Source organism: Priapulus caudatus, unplaced genomic scaffold (genome assembly GCF_000485595.1).
Source record: "Priapulus caudatus unplaced genomic scaffold, Priapulus_caudatus-5.0.1 Scaffold427, whole genome shotgun sequence".
Lineage (NCBI taxonomy): Eukaryota > Metazoa > Priapulida > Priapulimorpha > Priapulimorphida > Priapulidae > Priapulus > Priapulus caudatus.
In genome coordinates this window covers 169,932-194,491 of record NW_014577488.1, presented here as the reverse complement: position 1 = coordinate 194,491, position 24,560 = coordinate 169,932, and the positions used below count along the sequence as shown (strand labels likewise).

At 44.8% G+C, this 24,560-nt stretch overlaps 2 protein-coding genes across 10 annotated transcripts in view; one reads left to right on the top strand and one right to left on the bottom strand.

The window, feature by feature from the left end:
- Window positions 1-1,853: 1,853 nt before the first annotated feature.
- On the bottom strand, window positions 1,854-8,314 carry LOC106810291 (zinc finger protein 226-like). Of its 6 annotated transcripts, XR_001393990.1 has the most exons (8): window positions 7,922-8,071; window positions 7,353-7,425; window positions 6,550-7,213; window positions 5,675-5,926; window positions 5,127-5,275; window positions 4,543-4,760; window positions 3,345-4,059; window positions 1,854-3,274 (listed from the first exon to the last, which is right to left on the bottom strand). XR_001393990.1 is itself a non-coding variant. In XM_014813595.1 (7 exons), the coding sequence occupies exons 3-7, from the start codon at window positions 7,192-7,194 to the stop codon at window positions 3,830-3,832; spliced, it is 1,494 nt and encodes a 497-aa protein (XP_014669081.1). In that variant the 5' UTR covers window positions 7,195-7,213; window positions 7,353-7,425; window positions 8,236-8,314; the 3' UTR covers window positions 1,854-3,829. The 6 variants fall into 6 exon arrangements, 5 of the variants coding, with proteins under 5 accessions (XP_014669081.1, XP_014669079.1, XP_014669083.1 ...); XM_014813595.1 differs by lacking the exon at window positions 7,922-8,071 and adding an exon at window positions 8,236-8,314 and having other exon boundaries at window positions 1,854-4,059; XM_014813593.1 differs by having other exon boundaries at window positions 1,854-4,059.
- Window positions 8,112-24,560, top strand: part of LOC106810290 (tankyrase-like protein) — a 41,753-nt gene continuing 25,304 nt past the window's right edge. Inside the window, exons 1-20 of one of the 4 annotated variants that reach the window (XM_014813590.1) lie at window positions 8,112-8,172; window positions 10,485-10,750; window positions 11,728-11,920; window positions 12,531-12,682; window positions 13,119-13,239; window positions 13,644-13,892; window positions 14,369-14,446; window positions 15,518-15,656; window positions 16,260-16,380; window positions 16,706-16,866; window positions 17,227-17,311; window positions 17,700-17,816; window positions 18,347-18,472; window positions 19,085-19,162; window positions 19,508-19,671; window positions 20,444-20,553; window positions 21,076-21,182; window positions 23,074-23,230; window positions 23,774-23,982; window positions 24,233-24,332. In XM_014813590.1, coding sequence (XP_014669076.1) covers window positions 10,532-10,750; window positions 11,728-11,920; window positions 12,531-12,682; window positions 13,119-13,239; window positions 13,644-13,892; window positions 14,369-14,446; window positions 15,518-15,656; window positions 16,260-16,380; window positions 16,706-16,866; window positions 17,227-17,311; window positions 17,700-17,816; window positions 18,347-18,472; window positions 19,085-19,162; window positions 19,508-19,671; window positions 20,444-20,553; window positions 21,076-21,182; window positions 23,074-23,230; window positions 23,774-23,982; window positions 24,233-24,332 — 2,686 coding nt within the window. In that variant the 5' untranslated portion in view covers window positions 8,112-8,172; window positions 10,485-10,531. Of the gene's footprint in view, window positions 8,173-8,519; window positions 8,600-8,619; window positions 9,009-10,484; window positions 10,751-11,727; window positions 11,921-12,530; window positions 12,683-13,118; window positions 13,240-13,643; window positions 13,893-14,368; window positions 14,447-15,517; window positions 15,657-16,259; window positions 16,381-16,705; window positions 16,867-17,226; window positions 17,312-17,699; window positions 17,817-18,346; window positions 18,473-19,084; window positions 19,163-19,507; window positions 19,672-20,443; window positions 20,554-21,075; window positions 21,183-23,073; window positions 23,231-23,773; window positions 23,983-24,232; window positions 24,333-24,560 lie in introns of those variants that run through there. The other 3 variants (XM_014813591.1, XM_014813592.1, XM_014813589.1) reach the window with 3 other exon arrangements.

The window sequence follows — 24,560 nt, the reverse complement described above, 5'->3', positions numbered from 1 at the left end:
CATTGATTTTGATGTCTAGAATGCTAGATGGAATTCCAAATTTTAGCAGAAAATTATCTTTTAAGTCATCCTACAGTGAAATTCAATTTATCGGGTTGAAAAACAAAAATTTATCAGATCCGGTCTCCTGGACGCCCCGCAGACCCCTCTTTGCTAATTTCTAGGTTATATATAAGTAAATCTTTATCAGAAAAACTAGCCCTAACAAAATTGGGATGAATTTTTTTTAGGGCACTTTGAAATTAAAGGGGGGGGGGACCGGACCCCCCGGGTACCCCCTAGATCCATGCCATAAACTAGCTCCCAGCGGGCAACAGACGTTGAAACAACGTTGAAACAACGTAGACAATCAACGTTGAAACGACGTTGAAAAATGTCTGGATGTGCAATTCTATTCAACGTTACTATCTAAATTTAATTTATATTTTATCGACGGGTTACTAAGGGAACTATACGGTCGCGGTTCCTATATTCAGTTTAGGCTATTATATATATATATATATCTTGATATATATCAATCAGGAGTCTTTTTTTATACTTTCAATTTTTTTCACTTAGTGTAGTGAAGACAAGCACAAAATAATAATATTATAAAAGGAGCTTATAATTATGCAGAACCACATGCATGTTCAAAAACCTGGGGGGGGGGGGACATTTGATAGTTTTTACACTTCAAAAAGTGGGGAGGACGTGTCCCCCGTGTCCCCGTGGCATTTGCGCCCATGGCTGTGAGTACCGAGCTATCAGAAATTTATGCCCGGCAAGCGTTGTTGAAGTGTGTTAATTGGCCGTGTAGCTTCACTCGTTAGACTTCAGCTGTTATTGATAGCAGGTGGGGCTGGTGAGGTGGTCAACATCACGTGGGCTTTAGCAGTCGCAAGCAAGCATTCGTGACTTTTAGCAAGAGAAAGCGGTCAGGTTCGTGTTGGCTGTCATTGTACATGATGAAGCAGTTGAGGTTAGCCATTAATGTAGTCGGTTGCAGGCAAGGGAGCAAGCTAGCTTTTAAGATATTGTTTAGTTTTAAATTATTTTATTCCTTTTTCAGGCAACTTCAATCAAGTGCCAATTGCACTAGCCACGCCCTGTAGGAGGAACTTGCCTAGCTGGCTTCACATCATGGAACAATGCACAATGGAAGTCGTTTTCATTTAACTTGATGATTTTGTTAGACTGTTTGTGCGTCTGGGTGTGCCTATGCCTGTGCCTTACAGTCATGCCCAGACATAGTAAAGTCTACATCAAGAACGTCTGGAGGCACCCTTGCACTTCCTACAGCCATCGACACCAATACGCTCTTTCTCTTCTGATTGCAGAACATCTTACGCAAGAGCTTCTATCGGTGCAACCGTGCTTGGGTATGAAACCAACTAACCCCCAACATCAGCCAGGCTACACACCTAGAAATTTCAATAGCCTTCCGAGCTCGTGGTCAGGTCCATTATGCAGATTAGCAACGTACCTTTACATCCCCAGGAGAAACTGGTTCATAGGTCTTGCTTCAATACACAGATGTTCTACCAGCGGCTACTGCGAGTGTAATGCTTGTTATTTTCGGCACCATTCTTCCGCAGTGACGTATTATATAACGTAGAACTGCCATGTTGTCGGCTGATCTATTCAATCTTGCTATATTATGCATATATCAGTCAATGTTATTGATTCCACCATTTGGCTTGTTTTAATTCCGTGTTGTATGCATATCGTTTGTTAGCTGTGGCAATGCAGTTTTGCAGTAACTTCTGTAACTTCTGTAACTTCTGTAAGTTTATGTGCACAATTGCCATCTGTCATCAAATTTAATGTACATCTTTTTAGGGCTCGTAAAGTGACTACAGCAGTATACAACTACATTCGGTTGGCACGACATTATTATTAATCCACAAAACAATGACATCTAACAAAGATCTAAATCACATGTACCATTATATCCATATACATACATATATATAATAACATGAATACCGGTACGCTACTAGACATAAATCAACCTACTTACTTTATTGACCTCGTGCTTTATTATGCTACTCAGCACTGGCGCAGCTTTATACAGAATACTTGATTATGTGTTCAGATATACAGTCAAATCAGCCTATTTAAACCTTTTAAAAACGCGATGATACAAAAGGATTCTTCCATCCAACCTTAACACAAAACATAAAACATAAAACAATCACTTACACAATAAAGTGCTACTGAATTTACATGTCCACATTTTACTGAGATTTAAAGATAAACATTAATAAATATATACATTTGGTGGTGTATGACAATATGAAATGACTGTCGGTACAACTCTACACGCATCACTAAAATGCAACATATCGAACTAATAATCCTTTGATAATTTACTAAAACACACGGCACCCAAACCGCGTTTCACTAGGCAAACATGTTTGCTATCTATTCCAAACATACGAAACATGCTAGGAAACTACCTGGCGGGTTTCACATACAGGTAGGTAAACGTATTTGAATCGTATTGAAACGTGTGTGGGTGGAGACTCAGAGTGTATGTTTGCCCTAACATGCAACACACAGCGAACGTGTTAGTTCGCAAAAACATACATCCATTCAAATCTGCTCACAAACTCACAAGCTCACAAACTGACATGTGCGACTGTACTGACTGAACTACATATTTAGTCGATCTTGTTTTAACATTCAAAAATATATATAAATCTAGTGTATATATTATACACAATTCATATAGATCATACATAATATTCAAGCATACGCATTATGATAACAGATTTGTGTGTTCGTTGGATTCGCAAGTAAACTTGGCTATGCACTTCGCACACGTATATTACGGTCGACAAGTTAGATCCAGGATTACCCCATGTGCACAGTAGACTGCATCAGCACTCACTACTTGCACGCTGTTTAGTGACAGAACCTTGCACGTGATCGCTACGTCGCAGTGGTACCTTCCACGTTAGCTCACGCCACACTATGACATTCCATTCGCGCTACATAGCGACAGCATCTTCCCTATATGCATTAGATTGCACCAACGAGTACACATTCCTCCCACGCGACGTCACACCATGCTGGATAGTACCTCCCACGCGAGTGTCACATCGTGCTGGTCAGTACCTCCCACGTGCGCGTCACATCGTGCTGGTCAGTACCTCCCACGTGCGTGTCACATCGTGCTGGACAGTGCCTCCCACGTGCGCGTCACATCGTGCTGGACAGTGCCTCCCACGTGCGCGTCACATCGTGCTGGATAGTACCTCCCACGTGCGCGTCACATCGTGCTGAACAGTACCTCCAATGTGCGTGTCAGATTTAACTGGTCAGTGCCTCCCACGTGTGTGTCACATCGTGCTGAAGAGTACCTCCCACGTGCGTGTCACATCGTGCTGGATAGTACCTCCCACGTGCGTGTCACATCGTGCTGGTCAGTACCTCCCACGTGAGTGTCACATCGTGCTGGTCATTACCTCCCACGTGCGTGTCACATCGTGCTGGTCATTACCTCCCACGTGCGCGTCACATCGTGCTGGACAGTACCTCCAATGTGCGTGTCACATCGTGCTGAACAGTACCTCCAATGTGCGTGTCAGATTTAACTGGACATTGCCTCACACGTGTGTGTCACATTGTGATGGTCAGTGCCCCCACGTGCGCATCACATCGTGCTGGTCAGTACCTCCCACGTGTGCACTACATCGAAATGGACAGTACCTCCCACGTGTGTGTCACATCATATTGGTCATGCCTCCTACGTGTGCACTACACCAAACTGGACAGTCCCTCCCACGTGAGCGTCACATTGTGCTAGACAATAACTCCCACATGCACGCTACCTCTCACGCGCGTGCTACACCGAGCCAGCTATATCCGGCACCTCGCCCTCGCGCAGGATCTCCTGCAGAATCTTGCTATCCTCGTCGTCGTGCTCTGCCTCCATGAGCTCGTCGTCGCCGTCGCCGTGGCGACCAGACGGCTCGGCAGCATCCTCCGAGCTGTCGTTGGCGTCGATCGGGTTTCCTTCGAGCGGGTTCACGAGATTCGTCGGGAAGAGAGCGATGTCGGCCGGCTGTGAGGCACCTGCGCGAGACACACGAGACGCTACATGACGAATCAACGTGGGAATCGGGCAGAATGATTCAGGGGATCATATTTTATCGAGGGTTCGAATTAATTTGTTTTTGCCGCATTTCCACATGGGTTACTTAGTAGCATCAAGACAACTTCTCTGGCTGATTTTCAGCTACTCTGTAATGTTGATCGTTTTAATTACTTCTTTATCAATCGACTTTCATGAAATCAGTTTAAGAAATTTAAGAAATAAACCACATGTAAGATAGAATTTGGCTGAAGGGATATTTTTGTTCTTTTTATTTTTCATTCTATTGAGTTTAGCATTATTTAGATTGATCATACTGCCCCCTTTGCCCCACAGGCCATGGCCCTGACCAAAACTGCTAAACAAACCATTAAATCTACATACAACACATGCTACGCGCATACATGCAGGTCCAAGCTGGACTAAAAACAGGATGTGAGGTAGTAGAGTAAGCACGTCAGTACCTTGACTAGTTTTCGAATAGTTGCGATTAACGATGCCTTTGTGGATGCGTGAGAAGTGGTGCTTCAAATGCGTGGAGGAGCGGAATGACTGGCAGCAGACATCGCAGTTGTATGGCTTCAGGTTTCCATGGATACGCATGTGGTAGTTGAGATTGCCCAGGAGCGCAAATGCTGTTCCGCAGACTCCGCACTTATAGGGTTTCTCTCCGGTATGGGTTCTGCACATACAAATGCATGATTATCCTCTCTATTACCACTAGCATCATAATCACTTACTGTAGTGCTTTAGCTGGCGGGGCCTCTACACACGACCATGCAACACTTCTCGAATATAATTTAGAAACACGGCAGCCTATAGGTCGGCAGGCAGAGTTAATTCCGCAGAGCTAGAGCAGGAAGTCGGGGGAGCTGCCACATCACAATAAATTTGCGCAGATCGCTTGCAGTGCTATGGATAATGCACTATATACCGCATAATATAATACAATAATATATATATTACTATATTATCTCAGGGTCTAGTCCAGACATGGAGGCCTGTTACAATGCTGGCACTACGTTGAGAAAGAACAGCCGATGCTCACCTGTTGTGCTGCACAAGGTGATTACGCTGCTTGAAGCCCGAGCCGCACACGTCGCACTTGAAGGGCCGATCGTGCATCGTCTCGCCGCTATGAAACTTTTGCATGTGCCGCTGGTACTTGAAGTTCACGACGAATCCCAGACCGCATATCTGCGCACGGGGTATGAAAATCAGCGATACAGTGGTAAGAGCAGGACCGTATTAGATTCAATAACTGGACAAATAGATTTAATTGCAGACGAGTAAAATTACCAATGGTTAGTGAGCCTTAGCCTTAGGCTGCATATTTTTGAGTGAAGCGATCGATAAACAATGATGACTTGAATTCATTCTTTCTCTTCTTCGCATGACGAGGAAACATCTTGCACCATTACTTTAAATAACTTATAATAATGTAAAACTAAACCACCCAAAAGTAAATAACAATTGTCGGCTAGCATCCCTACCTACACCCCCACCTACACCTCACCCACCTATCCCTACACCTTCACCCACACTTCATCAGCCCTGCCTAGCTACATCCCCCCTCATCCCCGATGCATCACCTACGTGGCATTTGTAGGGCAGGTCCTGCGTGTGCGTCTTCATGTGGTTGCTGAGGTGGTTCGCGTGCTTGTACGAGATGCCGCAGTTGTTGCAGCGGTGCGGCTTGCCATGTGCGTCGCCGTCGTCGCCATCCTCGCCCGTCGGCCCGCCGTCTGGGCTGCCGTCGGCAACGTGGGAGGCTGACGTCGGCGCATCAGGGTCTGGCTTCACGGTGATCATCACCTCGGCAACGGGAAGGGAGTCGGTAGCGACGACCTGGAAGCATCGTGCGTGCGTTGTAAACATGTCGCGTATCGTGAGAAATCGGCGATGGAAATGGCAGCCCCCTCCCACAGTCTAGGACTGGTAATTATTGAGCAGGATGGGGATAATTTTCTATAGGTTGAATAGTAGAAATCAACATTTTACGAAAATCATGACCGGCCGAGTTATTTCCAATACTTACATCATACAGTGAAGAACACACTAAAAAGCTATACTCTACTGTTGAATGCTAAAAATAAAAGCATAGATTTTATACTTTCATGTCATGCAGGAAATATTCACAAAAAAGTCAGCTTCGATAACATACAGTGAGCACTTGGTCACCAATAGGGTGGCAAATTTACAGGTTTAGGGTTACCTGTACCATTTTATACCATAATAAAACACAAAAACAACCACCCCAGTCCCCCTCCATAAGCAATACACAAACAGTTGTCGTTAAAATGATAGAAACAATGGCCATTTTACGTGTGAAAAAATGGTGCGTTTTTTTTTAAAGTTTTGTGTATTTTGTGATGTGTCGCGAACTGCGGAAAAACGCTTGATATAGAGACAGCGTATCTCTATATGGCGAGTCAGCCCACGTCTCGTGGGGGCAGAAGGGAGAGAAATACCTGAGGTTGACTAGAGGTCGGACGCCCGTACGCGGCGCTCCTAGTCTGCAAGTTTAGTGGCGCCACCATGCCCGCCTGCTCGCCGACGACGGTCGACCGTGGCGTGATCGAGATGATCCGACTCGACGACACCGCCGGCGCGCTCTGCAGCATCTGCGCAGGTGGCGCCAGCGGCGGCGTTGGCGCGGGCGTCGGCACCGTTGAGTTGACGCGCGGTATGGAGACGCGCGGCCCGCGCGCCGGGTGGCACTTCATGTGTGCGCGCGCGTGCCGCACACACGGATACGCCATGTTGCACTGCGTGCACACGACGACCTTGGTGTGCTCGATCATTGTCTGCAGCGACGGCAGCTGGCTGAGGCACATGCCGCAGCTGTAGCGCATCGACTCGTATGTGGCGTGTGCGTCGACGTGCGTCTGCAGGCTGTCGCGCGTCAGGAACGCGACGCCGCACTTGTAGCAGATGTGCTCGGCGGGTTGGTCGCAGGCGTGCGCCGCCGCCGCCGCTGCTGCCGCCGCTCCGTTGGGTTTCCCCGACGCGGTAAGCTTCCCGGCACCGCTCTGCGGGTCGACGGTCAGGTACAGGTACTTGTGGTGCGAGTTCTCCGCGCCGGGACTCGTCTGCGATCCGGTCCCGTCTGCCATTTTGTGATGTTCTGCTCACCTGGATAAAAGCACAATCTCTGTATTTAACTAGGCACTTATTTACAGTTGCAATTATTTTTTTAACAATATAATTACCATTATTACTTATACTACTAGTAGTGTAAATGTAATTGCTAAACTATTACCGATGTACATACCTGTGAATTGACTCGGTAATATTCAACGATTACCTGTGTCTACCTATGACCGAGGATTCGCTTGGCCTTGCCACTGCAGAACATGAAATTGTCATTATTGCATGGTAGTACGAAATTAGCTACGTTAATTAGCTCTATCTGTGCAGTACTTCGCTCCACTACCAGACTACCAGTTGCGTTGTAAATACACAATTCAGCTTCCACGATAAACATTACGATTGAAAACCGATGACATCCCTTCACGACGTAACTAAACCCTGGCAGTGACCAGCCTTTGTCACATCAAGTTGTGAAGTTTGTGTTCATAGACATAGAGGTCGGCTGGCATTGTGCTTTGGCGCAAACTAGTAAATGAAACATCAACTGCATATCTATATAGCCAGCTAGTTTGTTATATGCAGATACACTAACTTGTCGCTAACACTGTACAATGTATCAAGCGTAACGACTAACGTGCACAGTGCAGAAGACACCGACAAAATGTACACAGACACGACACAGCGACACGTACGGGAACATTAGGCCCCTACACAACGTTAACAATCCCAAACATATCCTAAATCACGTACATAATTGTCAAGGAATTTCAAACTCGCCCTCATTGCGTGTGCTTACTCCTAGGACATTCTCACGTGATTTTGGAAAGACTACAACATGAGAGCAAGATATAAATAACCTATAACAGTTTCCCGATCATACCACAACAAAACAACGGGCGATCGCCGCGCACATAAGCGACAGTGGCGACAATGGCAGTACACTTCTCTGTTTATGATGTTTATGCCAAGTGGCGCATACTGTACAACAAGTAAAAAACGGCGTGCGTCATTATTTTATATTTACACATACGCACGTTATTTGTCGTTATACTTATGTAACAAACCTATATGACTTGATAAAAATCCTTTATCCATATGATATCATGATTCATGTGCCATATCGTCAAAATAGATGGTTGGCACGACTTGGTCGTCTCATTGAATCATATATTCTATGATTAGTAGTAGTAGTAGTAGTAGTAGTAGTAGTAGTAGTAGTATATTAATTATAGTTTATACTAAGCCCAGTACGTGAAGTTTTTGTTTACGCAATGTAATAATTTATAAATATAAAAATATATGAAATGTGTCGGTACAAATGCCTTTGCTTTGGCTTTGTTTGTTGCTACTTGTACAAGCTCTTTCTTGATCAGTACGAGTTGGGGACAAATTCATATAAACGCTGGCTGGCAAAGTGAATTTGACAAAGTAAAGATTTTATTAGATAACATTTGAGTGTTTATAAAAATGCATACACGACGATATTACGATTATAGCGATAAATAATCGTTAGAAAAATAGAAGTGCTAATTTACATAAAAAATACAGGTTTTGTCACCACCCCCTCGAAAATTACAGGAATCGGTGAAACAGATAGAAAAATATGGTTACAGTGCAATAGGCTTAGAAACTTGTTATTTGTGAATTTACGTGCAATTTTAAGGAGGTCGCAAAATTTAAACCGCTGTTATCAGCGTATAAAGAGATTTAGTAAATATTAGGTTATGTTATGTGTCCGGGAGGAACGCCACTTGAATAAATAAAAGATGCCTTGTGTTTGCAAATGGCAGCCATTACACCGGTAAAGAATTAGCGCTTTTATCAACAATATCTTGCTGTAAGTTTACTGATACCTCAATTTAAGTTCTGATTACATTGCCTTTAAGCAGATTATCTGCGTTAAAATGTAGCTTTATGACACGATTCTTTATGCCACTAAACTCGTGAAACGAAAGTTGTTTGTGCTTTCCATGTGTACAGCAACAATGCCATGGAATGATGGATGATGGACGCTCACCCACAGTGATGTCGTATTTTGGACCGTGGCCGTGGAGTAGACTTCATATTAAATTTTCATATGATTAAATATTATTTGTAATGTTTTAAGACAAAAAGAATGAGCAATACAATCTGCCATTATTCGCACGCGTGTATGCATCTAAGAACACACATTGCGTGACAATGAGTATCTTTATTTACACTTTAAAATAAAATATAAATGAATTGTTATCTGACATCAGGACAGTAGGCTCATCGCATGCTTTCAATCCGGTACACACACATTCATTTGAATGCATGTACACTCAGTGGTGCACTTGGTCACATGCACATGCATGGATACACTTATGTGCACATAATACATATACAAATATGCATCAATAAATGTAATGTGCATGCATGCATATATAGTGTATAGTAACATTAATTAAGTCCATGCACATATGCATGGACACCCAGACACAGGTACTTATGAGAACATGTACACAAACGCATCACATGGGTGCACAAACACACACTAATACACATAATAACTCCAACATGATACACTTGTAAAAATGTTGTTCATCCAAAACAAATACCTACATCATGCTAGCCACAAGTTCCCTTCTCGCTTAACACTACGTTGGCGAGAGGGTCACAAGCCGACGCAATAGAATATTGTTTGACATGACATGCGCTGCTATTAAACGTAAAAATATCTAACTTTTTATGATTTTTACCGCTTCTCTGTACTTCCACGCCTCGATTTATTATATGTGCGCTATCACTGAGCATGTATTTACGTGTCAGCGAGTAATTATTTATAAATTGATAAGATAAAACTCAAAAAACGCCACCATTTTCCCATAGATATCCCATCATACGTAGCAAAAAATACAAGTACAAACAATACAAAAAGAGACATAAGAACATCCAGTATGGCATTTTACAACGTTCAAATACTATAGCTGTTCGAAATTCTCTTATTTTAACGTGTATTTTGAGGTAAATATTAATTAAGAAGTGATGCGATAGTTGCAAACATGTAACAGGTGAGGTCAAATGTAGTAATACATTGTTTTATTTACGAAATTTTACGAAATTCGGAGTTTGTTTTCAAGCTACCAGGCATTTCGTATGGAAGGGTGTCAGGCTCCTCCGCCGTGTAACAGTCGGAGAGCCTGGTCGGTTTAATATCATGCATGCTATAGGCATTACCATTCCTGCAGAATATATTCTTCTGGAATTTTTACAGTGGAAGACCTATTACTCAAGCTAACTGTTGCACCATAAAAGCCATGTGATCTTTTACTAGTATCTGCTCATGTTGCAGGTATACACAGCAAAAAGCAAGCAAGGAACTGAGTGTGTGTTTGCATCATGGAGGCCGCTGTGTTAAACAGCAATGCACCCACCAACAACGGTACGAAACCAATTGCTCAGAAGAGCGCGCCAGCCGCTCGTGCTTCCCCGATCCGAAATGCCGGTGCGAAGGGGGCTAAAGCGAAAGCTCCTGTAGCTGCAAAGACCTCGCCGGTTAGTGCGAAGATTTCGCCAAAAGCTGGAAGGCAGAAAGCGTCTCCTTCGACTCGTAGAAAGGTTAGTTGGGCAATTCCGCCTGACAAATTTGTTGGTGGCGTCTGTGATGTGATGTTGTATTCCGAAAATCTGGTTGCGAAAGCCATTTACATCGGTGTAACGTTGCTAACCAGAACATGTACCCATAAGTTAGAGATCCGGTACGTTGCCCGTAATACTATTATGTGTCTCTGAGCATAACACCTGGCTCTCGTTGACTGAAAGTGTGATAATAGATTGCAAGAACAAGTCTGTGGACATATTCATGCGCACAGTAAAGAAGGATAGGAATTCGTACAAGTTTATGTAGTACCTTGAATTTATTAATTATCAAATATATGTACAAAATAAAAACACGTAGTAGTATGTTCTTATCTGCTAAGAAATATGTCACTAATTACACCAACTTATAAATAATTTGTGCTGTAATAAGATATAAAATACCAGTTAGATATGTAATAACACAGCCAAATTTTTGTTTGTCCGGATGGTTCACTTGTAAGCGGTGCTACACATATATGTATATGTAATTATGACAAAAGTGCATCTGATTTTGTGAAAAGATAGAAGATAGTATTAAAAATTGCAGAGACAGTTACCATTCTATAAGCTGTTCCTAATCCAAATCTAGCAAGACGTAAGTACCATGTGACTTCAACAGTGAATTCCAAGTTTAATCGAAATTGCAGTTATTGCATATATAAGTAGATGTAACGATGTACGAGTGTTGTGTGACATGTTTGCCTTACTCTAGACATTTGCTGTTGCACAAGCGATACCGGTAAGTATCCGTACGATCATCGATGCAGAAAATAAAAAAATCGTTAGGGCAAATACGAGAAATAACAAATTTAAACAGTAGTGCACAGCCACCATGATGTCTATCTCGTTTGATTAATGTAATGAATACTCCCATGGTAAGAACAAGAACGAAAGTTGTGTTTGGGCTATGGCAAACAAGACTCTGCACACTGCACGCAACACTGCGTGTCTTTCAGGGAGAGAAGCGGTCGGTGGAGGGGGATGCCGAGACACCGCCGGGCAGGTCGACAAAACGCCTGCGTGTGCCGCACGTGCCCTTCCAAGTACCGATGGAATCGCCGAAACACACGCCCATCAAGCACGAACCGCCCGAGGAGAAAGTGCTCTACTATGCCAAGGGAAAGATCGTCGCAGTTCGCAACGAAAAAGGTGCATTTTGGGGGTTAAAAATTGGGCGGCTGTTGTGGTAAATGTTAATTAATTTTTGGAGGAGCGACTTTAAAATACCCTCATCTTCAAAATTTAGCGACGAGTTCTTTCCACTGTGAATCCGCGATTTTCTGCTTCTAAAAATGATGTCGGCGTTATAGAGGTACGCTATTAACGGAAGAGTTTGTTTCCGTACCACTCGCTCATATTTTTAAATACTCACTTACTCTGATTGATTTAGCACTTACGATTTAAGGGTACGTGCATTTTTTAGCAGCTTACCTAAAAAGTTAATCGTGATATGATTTATATACATCTCCTGCGTTTAGATGTTATGGTGGAGAGAGGGCACGTGGGCAGCTGCATGGTCTGTGTACTAGTGATGGGGATCGGTCAGAATCGCCATCATATCACTAGTCGTGATCAGACATCAGTTGCATTTGGTGTCATATGCCTATAGCTTTGGGGCAGTGAGGTTTGTGTTGAGTGGACTGGCTCTTCTCTCAAATGCGCTCATGACGACTTCAGCTGAGCTTGTTGAGTGTCACAAAATGTGTCGTCGATAATATGCCGTGATTCATTCATAAAAATGTTCTTGTTGTGCGTGTAGGAAGCTTCTACCTGTGTCAGACGGGGCAAAACGTATACAAGACAACGCGTAAGTTCAAGATGGCATGGTTAAGCTTGGAACAGACGCCCAACATATACAAGGTTGCCTATCCCGACCAGGTTGACCAAGAGACAGTCTTAACAAATGTTAAGGTGAGTGGTCTATCTGACTTCGCTGTGCCATGTGCAAAAATAAGTAACAGTTGCATATTATTTATTGCAACTGTGAGACTGTATTTCTGTTTTAGTAATTACTTGCCTTGCTATTCTAAGATAATGTCCTTACTTAAATTAGGTTAGGCTTCTATGGATGTCTGTGCATAGAAAGGGGATTTTACCTCAGGATTTAGTTAATTTCGTTTAACACTTGTGTATTTCTTTTACATTTGAATTGCGGGATGGATTGTAACTACCTAGTGGTAACTTAATAAACCAATCTTCAAATTAAATAAATAATAATTCATTTTATAATTCAATCTTCATATGCCACGCAAGCCACCATGTTTCGTGTGGTCTGATGCAGTCTTGGATTACAATAAGTAATTTCTATCTGCTAATAGTAATCAGTGTGGGGGGATTTGGTCTGCAGGTTGACAGAGTCGCACGTCAGACTTTCAAGCTGCCCAACTCGGAGAAAGATCGAATCGAGTTGATCCTGCAGCGTGCCATTAAGCTGGAGAATGGGCAGCTGGGCGATGCTGAGCTAGCAGGTATAGCTCTTCTCCTTCTAGTCTTCTTCTTCTTCTAGAACGAATAACAATTTTTTGTGTAGACTTCCATTTCTACAGTTTATTATCGTACGCCTAGCATTCGTGATCGAAAGTGTTCGATGTTTGCTGTAGTGTACTGTCTTCTTTCCAGAGGTAGCTATACGTTGGCGCTAAAGTGACGTATCATGTTTGTATCTTTTGCAACCTGTGTCACGGTGGTTCTAATTGAGATCACATACATTTTTATTAAAGTCAACGGAAGTTCTTGGCCAATCAGAAATACCTTGACAGTGACTGTGGATGTGTATGAAAGGCGATAGAAGAGGCTAGTTACGATGAACACGTTCGTATTCTGTGATAATCTTTCTTGCCAACCTGAATGTTGTAATTCTTGTCCACCACAGAGTTCAAAGCAATGCAAGATGGCACGATCCCAATTAAGTCCCGGAAGCGAAAGAAACACAAAGTGGAGGAGGAGGAGGAGGAAGAAGAAGACGAGGCTGACGAGGAGTCGGACGAAGAAGACGAGGAATCAGAAGAGGAGTCGGGGGAATCAGAGGAAGAGCGGCCGAAGAGGAAGCCAGCGAAGCAGCCGTTCAGAGGCGTAAAGACTCCTGGACAGAAGAAGGAAGTAGTCATGGTGAAGCCAGGCAGTGAGTAGTAGTCGTTGCAGTTTTGTAGCTTCAGAAAGAATGTAATCATAAAGTCTAAAGTATAGAGTCTGGATGATGAGAGAACGAAACGCCTTCAACACATGTATTTGTATTTAAATTACATGCAATAACGATTTAATAATAATAATAATGCAGTGCAGTCAACACTGCAGCCAGTAAATATGAACACTGCAGTGAAAGAAAATTTAATTTCAATGGGCATGCAGTTCTGTTTGTGTGTTGTTCCGGAGTTCAGGAATTGCTGCTTATGTCTTGTTTTTCCTCTTTCCCTTGGTCTCTTCCATTCACCCTCTACTCTCCCTCCCTTCTCGCTTGCATTCTTTTTACATTTCTCTCCCACTCTCTCTCCCTCTCTCCTCAACACAATGGCTGTTTACATAGATAGCTCTTACATGGATGATAGGTGTTTTTCATGTGCAGCAATTTTAATTGTTTTCCGTGTTTGCCATGTCTAGGAAAACCGGGACGACAAAAGACCAAAGTGGTGTCCACTAAGGTGAAGAAACCAGCTGTGACTGAAATAAAGAAACCAGGTAAATGGAAATCATAATAGTTACAAATAAGATGACTACACACATATAGGGTCTACATTTTTTTAAACATACGGTGTACATGCAAGGCACATGTTTTTCTTTTTTCTGACTTGTATACATTCTTAACATAACTTTGTGCATGAAAATGCAACAAAAAACCTGTTGTCCCGTTTGCATTCATAGTTAGCAGGTAAATTTTTAACTCATCTGATATAGTGAGATGCAGCTTGTGGAATCGCATGATTGTCCGTGCGTCCGTCAACAGTTGGGCACAAATCTTAACCGCTCGACGTACGGTCACGATATTGGGAGCGTGGTGGGGTAATCCGAAAACGAGTGGGGATGTCGAAGCTGGGGGTCAAAGGTCAAGAGGTGTAAAAGAACGGAATATTCCCTCCTTAACTTAAGGTATAGGGAGGAAATGCAGAATTTGCGGCACAAATCTAAACGGCTCGACCTAGGCTCGTGATAGTCGGTGTATAGCATCATGGTAGGAAAAGCCATCACTGTGCCGAAATTGGAGGTCACAGGTCAAAGGTCAATGGGGCATAGGGCAGATTTTAGACATTTTCTGAGGACATGGTCTGACGGAGCGATTGGAAAACTTTTTTGTTTCAGCGGTGACCTACCATTTCTATGGCTTTATTGAAAGGACCATGAAATGTACTTTCCGCTGACATGCGAAGAGTAAGTGTCGGATAACTTTTTGACCCTCAAGAGGAGGGTTAAACATGGATTTGTTGACTGTTAACAAAGGACTGAACTGCTTTTGCTATTAGAGCCCCCTCCCCCACCCTCCCCCTCCCCGTCTCTCCCACCCCCTCCCCCCCGCCCCTTCCCCCACCCTCCCCTACCCTCCCCCACCACCACCACCATGCTCGCGCTCGACGCATATCCTTGATAACATGTTAATATAGCGAAGTCATTAAAGTTACACAGCTGTATCTTTACTACTGTACTACCAGTAGGTATAGCCTATCATAGTTTTTTAGTTGATGCTGTTAAAAAGATAAATAGTTTCTTAGAGTTTGATAAGTTGTGTGTTACTAGTATGTCTTTAACATATAACAGTTAAGCAGCCGCCACCACTGCAGCAAGCAAAGGCGGTAAAGACAGAAGTGAAGGGAAGGAAGGTCACCCATCCAAACCAGCGACTACAGACTAACCCAAAAGTCCCTGTTTATGACACCGACCCCATGTTTGAAGCCACGTGAGTAGTTTTGCCAGAACTGAACTGAACCAGAACTGAAAGATTCGTTCATGGTATTCTTAACTTGTTTTTTTTTGCTATGTAAATGTGTGGTAAATTATTACTGTGTTTTCAGGTGTTATATCTCATAATATTTTTCATAAAAATACGTTGTCTAGATTTTCTAGATTTATTTTAGGCAATTCTTATTATTTGAAACATTTTCCTCAACATAAGACTCAACATTTATCCAGAGCACACGAAGTAATAAATATTTTGGGCTTTGGACAGGCCTCGAACCCCGACCTCAGAATTCAGTTTTACACAAAGACTACCCTCACCTTTCGAAAATGACCAAAAGCTTGATAATAGTATACACTCGGGGGGTTTAATCAGCAAATACACATCGTTGCCTAACGAAAAACCGACACCCTAATGCTAATAGCATTTTTCTGAGACTGTGAGAGGGGTAACTAATACTTTTTAATGTAAACCGCGGAGTGACACTAGCGTAGTTCTCACACGTGGACCTCTCGTTGCCGCTGCGCATATCGGTGGTGTCGATTTGCACCGGCGCAGAAAATGGCCGACGTTTGGCATAATTATGACACGATTATGTTTCAGTACTACGCCGACAATGCCGTTCTCAGTGTCCTCCTACAGTAAGTTGGCCATAAGAGCTGTTCTTGTCAAGGACACGAAGGCCTTGCGGAAGATGGTCGACGATACAAAGTCCGTGTGTAGCGTAAGTACAGTTTTGCCCGTAAGCTCTGCGCAGTTTCCGGTAACTAGACTCCTCAAGCATCGCTCGATTAATCTGCAATATGCCGTACATGGATTCTCATTCATATTATTATTTGTATTATTGATGTCAATGTTAATCCGAGATATGCCGTATATGGAGAGGATTCCCATTCTTATTATTATTTGTATTGTTAACATTAACATCACTGTATGAATTTTTTTTACAGTATTATTTGTTTGTCATTCACTCTATTTATGTTGTTGTAAAAGCTTGGTGGTCATTACCTCCGTTCTTCCATTACCATGGACTTGTTGGCTGTTTATAGATGAGAGTGAGTCGATCGATCGACATCAAGTACAACGCGTTGCACTATGCGATCCTTGCCAACAACAAAGAAGCCATCACCATTCTGCTGCAAGACCTCAAAGATCCGAAGAAACGCGTGAAGCCAACGCCAAGCCTCCTGAAGACACAGGAGCCGGGCAAGTAAGGATGCTGACGAACTTAACGATTAAGATGCAAATGTTGGCCGTAGTCTTTGGTGCAGAGACGGCGATGCATTCCACGTGGTGCATTCCACTTGGTGCATTCCACGTGGTGCATTCCGCGCATTGCATTTCGCGCGTTGCATTCCATGTGCGTCGTGCAGTCGCCACGTTCTTGTATGATACAGTATGATTCCAGTATCAGAGGCAGACAAGTAGCAGCGATTTATGACGTTAACACGTAATTGAACATAAACATGAATTAAACGTCATATGGAGCGTGCACAATGGCACATTGACGGAGCTAATCACATTAATTGATACAGACTTTTGAAGCTAATGCCCTGTTGCCGTGTTTCAGGGGCAGTCACTACATGCTGGGCCACGCGACACGACCTATAGTGATGAGTAGAGGTGGCAAGGAAGGGAATAATGCATTAACCAAGGTACGATCGGGACTTTTTGCAGTTTTCGTGTTTGTGTACGCCTATCTTGCCCGTGGATGTTATCGATTTTCTTCTAAATAGTTGCATGCCAAAGACACGTGCGAATTCTAATCGAGCATGACTGTAAACACTGTAATGCATCAAAGATGGGAAATTAAATCTACGTAGTAGTACTTAGCTACTAGCTGGTATAACAATAAATCTTTGGTATGCTAGTCATGGTAGCATGTGGACCAGCATTGCGTCATTATCCATAAGATAACGTGACACCAGTCTCGTTCTTTTATCGTCAATGCGGGCGACGATTTTGAAGGCAGTTTGCGTTTTGAGTTTCGATACGTGGTACGTGAGCGATTTGTTATGTAGTAGCCTGTGACCTTGTTCATAGGACTTGACTGGGCCTGATCGAACAACCGGCGACACCTACATTCGCTTTGCACTGAAGCAGCCCGGTGTATCGTGGGAAACAGTTGAACATCTCATCGCGGGATCGGGTCAGAATGCGGTAAGGGTGGTTGTCGTCTGCAGCGTAACCATGACGATAAACGTATTAGTAATAAGATGCTGAAGCACTTCCTTTCCCCGTCACGGGCATGCGTGTGGATTCGATTTTGCGTTGGGGGGTAGATAGGTATCAGTGTATGCCTTAGTGGCTGTAAACTGCAGCAAATTGAAGCAAGGTCAATCGAGCATTGCAAGTCTGCCAACGATCGTTACCAATTAAACATGTATGTGATATTTCCTATGAAAAGATTTTAGTTAGTTCAGTGTTGATAAATTTTACACGTTATATCCTGTGTGCCAACGATTTACTGCGACATGTTACATGTGTTAGGACAACGGGGGAAAAATTACTGAGAAAACAAATATTCGATATCTGACGAGCGATGTTGTTATATTCACCATTCGCCTAATTTTAAGATGCATGGTGCAGGACCTACGGGCGTGCATTCGCGCGGTACTGCGATAGACGGTGTGCCAGCATTGTGGCAATTGTTGACAATTGTTGACGAACGATGCTGATGACGTTTTCAGATGAGGATGGCGTGCAACAACGTGCACGAGGCTATAAGCGCCGGAAACAGACGCGTCGCGAGCAAGCTCATGGAGATGATGGTGGACAAGATGGGAGGATACGGCTTCAACGAGCTGCACAAGGAGGCAGGTTTCACGCTGCGTCTAGCGCGCGTGGGTGGTGGTGTGTGTGTGTGTGTGGGTGGTGGTGTGGGGGGGGGGGGTCGGCTGCGGTCGTCTAGGCGGCTGCAGTGCTTTGTAAACTATTTCGGTGTCGTTTGCCCCGCGAGTCTTCACGACAAAGTTTCATTCACCAACGACTAAATTTCTTCATGTTTTTGGTCTAGTTTGATTCATGCACTGCAAAATAATTTCGTTCACCCTTGGGTGAACCATTCACCAGTTTAAGAAGCACGGGTATATGATGTACTGCCTCGTGTGGTCGACGCGTGTGCGATGCAGTCGTCACGCTTGTTTATGGGGAGGGGGTCGTTGTGTTTTCGTTGCCGCGCGTCGCGTCGTCAAATCTTCATTTGTCCGCGTGCTGTCGTGTCGCGACGAGTTATTATTATTGGTGAATCATAATGAATTATATGATGATTATGGTTATTAATGGTGGTTATTATGGTAGTTTGATGGTGAATTATTAGATTCGTGTTGTTATTAATGGTGATCACTCTTATTCGTACTAGGTATGATTGGTGCAGGTTATTCGCGTGATATATTCGTAGGCTGACCCATGTCTTGTTTCTGTTGCAGGTTCTGATAAATGACCAGAAGGATTTGAAAACATTCCGCGCTGTCTCGATTAAGAAGAAACCTATTGACAATGCTGGGGTGAGTTGAGAAGCGACTGTTTAAACTGTTTAAGTTGTTTGTAACCGATGGAATATTTGAAACAACAGGATTGTTATTGTCGGGAGATCAGAGGCTGTTGCTGATTACTGCTGTAAAGTTACGCGATATCGTTTTGATTTTACAATTGTTATCGACGTACCAGACACTCGGGAACCTAAAAGAAATTTTTTTCAATTGAGCTTTTTATCAATTACCAACATTGAAATTGGACGAACTAATATGAATTTAGTGGTAAGGTTGTGCACTTCTATAAACGACGCGAGGTGTCAGTTATTATACTGTGTTATTAGTCATGTTCTTCGTTTAATAAACGTGCATTCGCAGGTCACCCCGATCCACTGTGCCTGCATCAACCCGAACCCCAAGTATCTTGCAAAGCTGCTGTCTGTTCAGTCGAATCTGAACCTCGCTGACAAGTACCATCGCCGGCCTGTCCACTACGCCGCGGCCTGCGAGGGCAAGGGGCCCCTAGAGCTGCTGCTGGCAAGGCAAGTTGTGTACTGCGTCGCTGGTGGAGCGTGACACGACCGGTCCGTTGCCCACGCGGCCGGTCCGCGGCCGGTCAGCGGCCCACGCGACCGGTCCGCAGCCCACACGGCCAGTCCGCGGCCCACGCGGCCGGTCAGCGGCCCACGCGACCGGTCCGCAGCCCACACGGCCAGTCCGCGGCCCACACGACCAGTCCGAGGCCTACCTGACCAGTCTGTGGCCCACACGACAGTCGATAGTTAAGTTCTGGGTCACAAAGTGGTGTCGTTATCGTCTACATAGGGGCACCAGTTTGTGACCTGTAACTGCGTGTGTAAACGTGGGCCCAGTTTCTTTACGTTTAGGTGTTACTAGGTACTTCATTGCTCATCACTACCCATTGCTTCTATTTGCGAAATTCTACGTAATATTCAACTTTTTACCTATGGACGTTTTTAGTGGATAGTTGTCTATTATGTATTTTAGTGGTGTTGAGAAGATAATATCAGTGCATTTGATCCATAAAAATATTTATTAGCATGTATTTTATGTCGATAAATGTTTCTGTGGCTCGCAAGACAACATTCTGTTGTTGCTAACTGTCGCAAGCCTGTTATTTCCCTCGATAATCAATATTTGCTCTGGTGTCCTGGAGTGTGACTGGATAATGTGGTTCGTCCAAGTTTCAATAGCTACGTGAATGCAAATGGATGCCGCGGTGGCAGTTTGGTAGGAGATTGCGTGTGGTAAGCCGCGAGATCGTGATCTTTTCATCCGGTTTTTTGCATGCAGGAACGTGAGCCCGTTCGAGGTGGACAGCCAGCAGCGTAGCCCCCTGATGGTGGCTGCCTACTTCGGCCGCACTCACAACGTCGAGCTGCTGCTGAAGAAAGCAAAGTCAGGTACGCGTCATCCCCGCGACTTTTACGCGGTTTTGTCAGCAGCGACACGCGTGGAGGCACGTGTCTTGAAGTAGGTGAGACCGCATGTTGGGAGGCAGCTGGTGCAATATGTCTATGAACAAGTGCCACAGTGCATTGATGATATCGATGTGCTGCGCTTTTGATCATTTTATGTAATATAATTAAATAAATAAGCGCAATATAAATAAATAAAAGAATAATATTAATAATAATTCAGAAGCAGCAATGGTGGCACATGTCGGGAAACGTGTGGCACCACTTGTTTGCTCTGCAGCCAGTGGCGTCGCTTGCTGCTCATGCAGTGACCTGAATAGTTAAGTTGGGTATTTTCGAGGAAAATTCAATCTCAGTACAAGCCGAGCAGCGGGAAATCTGTACATTCCCACTTGCCGTTCTTAGAAGACATATGACAGACTTCACAGTAAGACTGACGTGATCGTGCTTAATGATGTGATTTGTATCACCGTTCTGGGTTGTGATTTTTTATGATCCTCTTCCCAGATCAGTCGAGTACATCCGAAGGGACGGGTCACGGTCTAGCGGGAGTCAACCAAGCTGACAGGAGAAAGTTCACAGCACTGCATGTCGCCTGCTTGAAGGGTCACCTGGTACGTTGGAGAGGGCATGTCCATCGAAATGGAACTCGATCGGCTTCTTCATTGCAACCTTTAGACATAAACTTAGTTCGACCTTTGCTCCTAACTTTACTCTGGCTTTTTAGCTCATCTGACATAGTCAGATGCAGCTTGTAGAATCGCATGATCGTCCGTCCGTGCGTGCGTCCGTCCGTTAGCAGTTGGGCACAAATCTTAACCGCTCGACGTACGGTCACGATATTCGGGACGTTGGGGGGGATCGTCAAAACGAGTTGGGATGTCGAAGCTGGGGGTCAAAGGTCAAAGGTCAAGAGGTGTAAAAGAAGGGGGAACATTCCCTCCTTAACTTAAGGTATAGGGAGGAAATGCAGAATTGCGGCACAAATCTAAACGGCTCGACCTAGGCTCGTGATAGTCGGTGTATAGCATCATGGTAGGAAAAGCCATCACTGTGCCGAAATTGGAGGTCACAGGTCAAAGGTCAATGGGGCACAGGGAAGATTTTAGAACATTTTCTGAGGACATGGTCTGACGGAGCGATTGAAAAACTTTTGTTTCAGCAGTGACCTAGCATTTTTATGGCTTTATTGAGAGAACCATGAAATGTACTTTCTGCTGACATGCGAAGAGTAAGTGTCGGATAATCTTTTGACCCTCAAGAGGAGGGTTAAACATGGATTTGTTGACTGTTAACAAAGGACTGAACTGCTTTTGCCATTGTGGATGTGAGGCTACAGTTGCACAGTTCAATTGCAAAGGCAAATGTTTGTTGAACAAGGTTTACGCTCCTTAAATCATATTATTTTCTAAAGCAGTCTGTATTAGCACCCTGAGTAGCACCTTGTAATAGCACACTGTAATGAACCCTGAATGCTCGCGTGTGTAGGCAAAAACATGGGGGCAGCCCATTACGCATGCATGGGGGTGAACTGGCACTATTCTAATCATAATTATTGCCTGGCAACCTACAATGCAGATGTGTTAACTCACAGCTGAGCAAAATTCTTGCCTGCCTGAATATACTTGGATTTCAGCAACTCAATGGAGTGAGGTTATCACGCACGAAGGGTGATGCCATCTTTGATTATTGATGACACTTGCACGCGCCATCTCGCGGCAACTGCTTTTGCTATTAGAGCCCCTTCCACCCGCCCCCTCCCCCCACTCTCCCCCCACCACCACCACTACGCTCGCGCTCGATGCATATCCACGATAACATGTTAATATAGCGAAGTCATTAAAGTTACACAGCTGTATCTTTATTACTGTACTACCGGTATAGCAAAGCCTAGCTATCATAGATTTTAGATCTGTATTAGTAGTATCCTAGATATATGCTCTGAGCGCAAACGCGGTGATGGGAGGGTGCTCTTCATTCGTTTGCCAGTGAGTTTAGCATCAGAACACCTGCCGTCAGGTGAGCGCTGTCGCTCTGCGGCACTTGTTCTATGATCTTCACTCTGACATTTACTCCGATCTTTACTCTGACTTTCACTTTGATCTCTACTTTTTTGTTTAGTTTCAGCTCCTTTGTCTTAGAGTTTTTACATTATATATATTACATTGATACATTATCGTGTTCGCACATAGGACAATCGCAAATTCACAGCGCTTGGCCAATTTATTAAGATCCGTACCCGTTTTGGTATAGAAATGCCGGTTCGCATAACGGACTACTAACGCGTGCGCCTAATGGTGCTCGGCTTTTCTCGCCGTCAGCGTTGTGCTTATTAGCGTGTCATATGCAAGTTCACTGCGGGCTCGTCCAGTCTTTTCAGATCCGTACCCGTTCTGGTATAGAAATGCCGGTTCGCATAACGGACTGCTAACGCGCCCACCTAACAATGCTCGGGTTTGCTTGAGTCGTCCTGCATCGTCAGCGTCGCTCTTCACTATGTTACAGAGCACGGTGAAGGTGCTGCTGCGCTACGGCGCCGACGTGGAGCAGCCTGCTGGACCCTCGGCCAACCGGGCGACTCCGCTCATGATCGCCTGCGCGCAGGGTCACTATGAGCTTGTCAAGTACCTCATCGAGCAGGGAGCCATCATCGAGAAGAAAGGTGCGTGGGCGGCGCTTATGTGGTAGTAGGGTTGTTTGCAGTAGTGGCAGGAGGAGGAGGAGGAGGAGGAGGAGGAAGAGGTGGAGGTGGAAGAGGAGGAGGAGGAAGAGGAGAAGCAGGAGGTCGAGGAGGAGGAGGAGGAGAATCTGCAGCATGTTTGTGCTTGAGTGTATGTGTGCTTGAGTGTGGGTGAATGTTTGTACTCAGTGTATGCGTGCGTGTTGGTGAACGTACGTGCTTCAGAGTGTATGCGTGCGTGCGTACATGCGTGCGTGCGTGTTGGTGAACGTATGTGCTTCAGAGGGTATGCGTATGCGCGAGTCGTAACCGACGCTGTCACTGTTCCCCATTCTCTGCTCTGCTGCAGATAAGCTGAAGCTGACGGCCCGTGATGCACGCAGTGATGAAGTACACGTGCCTGCGTGCCTGCGTGTACTTACCTTACTTATCCTCTTGGTCCCCCTTGTGGGACATAAGGCCGTAACCTATGCGCGTGTGCACGAGTCGTAACCAACATTCTCTGTTTCTTGCGCTGCTCTGCAGATAAGCTGAAGCGGACGCCCGTGATGCACGCGGTGATGAACGGACACGCGCACGTCACCTCGCTGCTGCTGAATGCCGGCGCGTCGCCGAACAACGCCGACTCATCGGGCAACACGTGCGCTCACTACGCGGCCGGCTACAGCTGGTACGACTGCCTGCAGCTGCTCATCCGCGCCGGCGCCAATATCAGCGCCGAGAACGCGTGGAAGGTGAGTGGGGTGGGGGTTAGGGTCGGTGGGTGTTATTGGGGTGCGTGTGTGTGTGCGTGTGCGTGTGCGTGTGCGTGTGCGTGTGCGTGTGCGTGTGCGTGTGCGTGTGTAAGTGTGTGTGTGTGTGTGTGCGTGCGTGCGTGTGTGCGTGCACATGGGTATGTGCGTGTTTGTGGGGGCTTGCATGTATTGGGGAACTGCAAGACTTTGCACTCATTTGTAAACCTCAACACTAAATCGTGTGTTGCAGTTGACACCGTTTGCAGCGGCCTTCCTGAAGGGACATCGTGAACTGGCCAGCTTTCTCTCTGAGCAGCCATCCGTCAATATCAATTGCCGCAATGATGAAGGTATGAATGAAAACCATGAACTAACAAAGAACGAGAAAGGGCGAGAGAGAGAGAGAGAGAGAGAGAGAGAGAGAGAGAGAGAGAGAGAGAGAGAGAGAGAGAGAGAGAGAGAAGAGAGAGAGAGAGAGAGAGAGAGAGAGAGAGAGACAGAGAGAGAGAGAGAGAGAGAGAGAGAGAGAGAGAGAGAGAGAGAGAGAGAGAGAGAGAGAGAGAGAGAAAAGAGAGAAA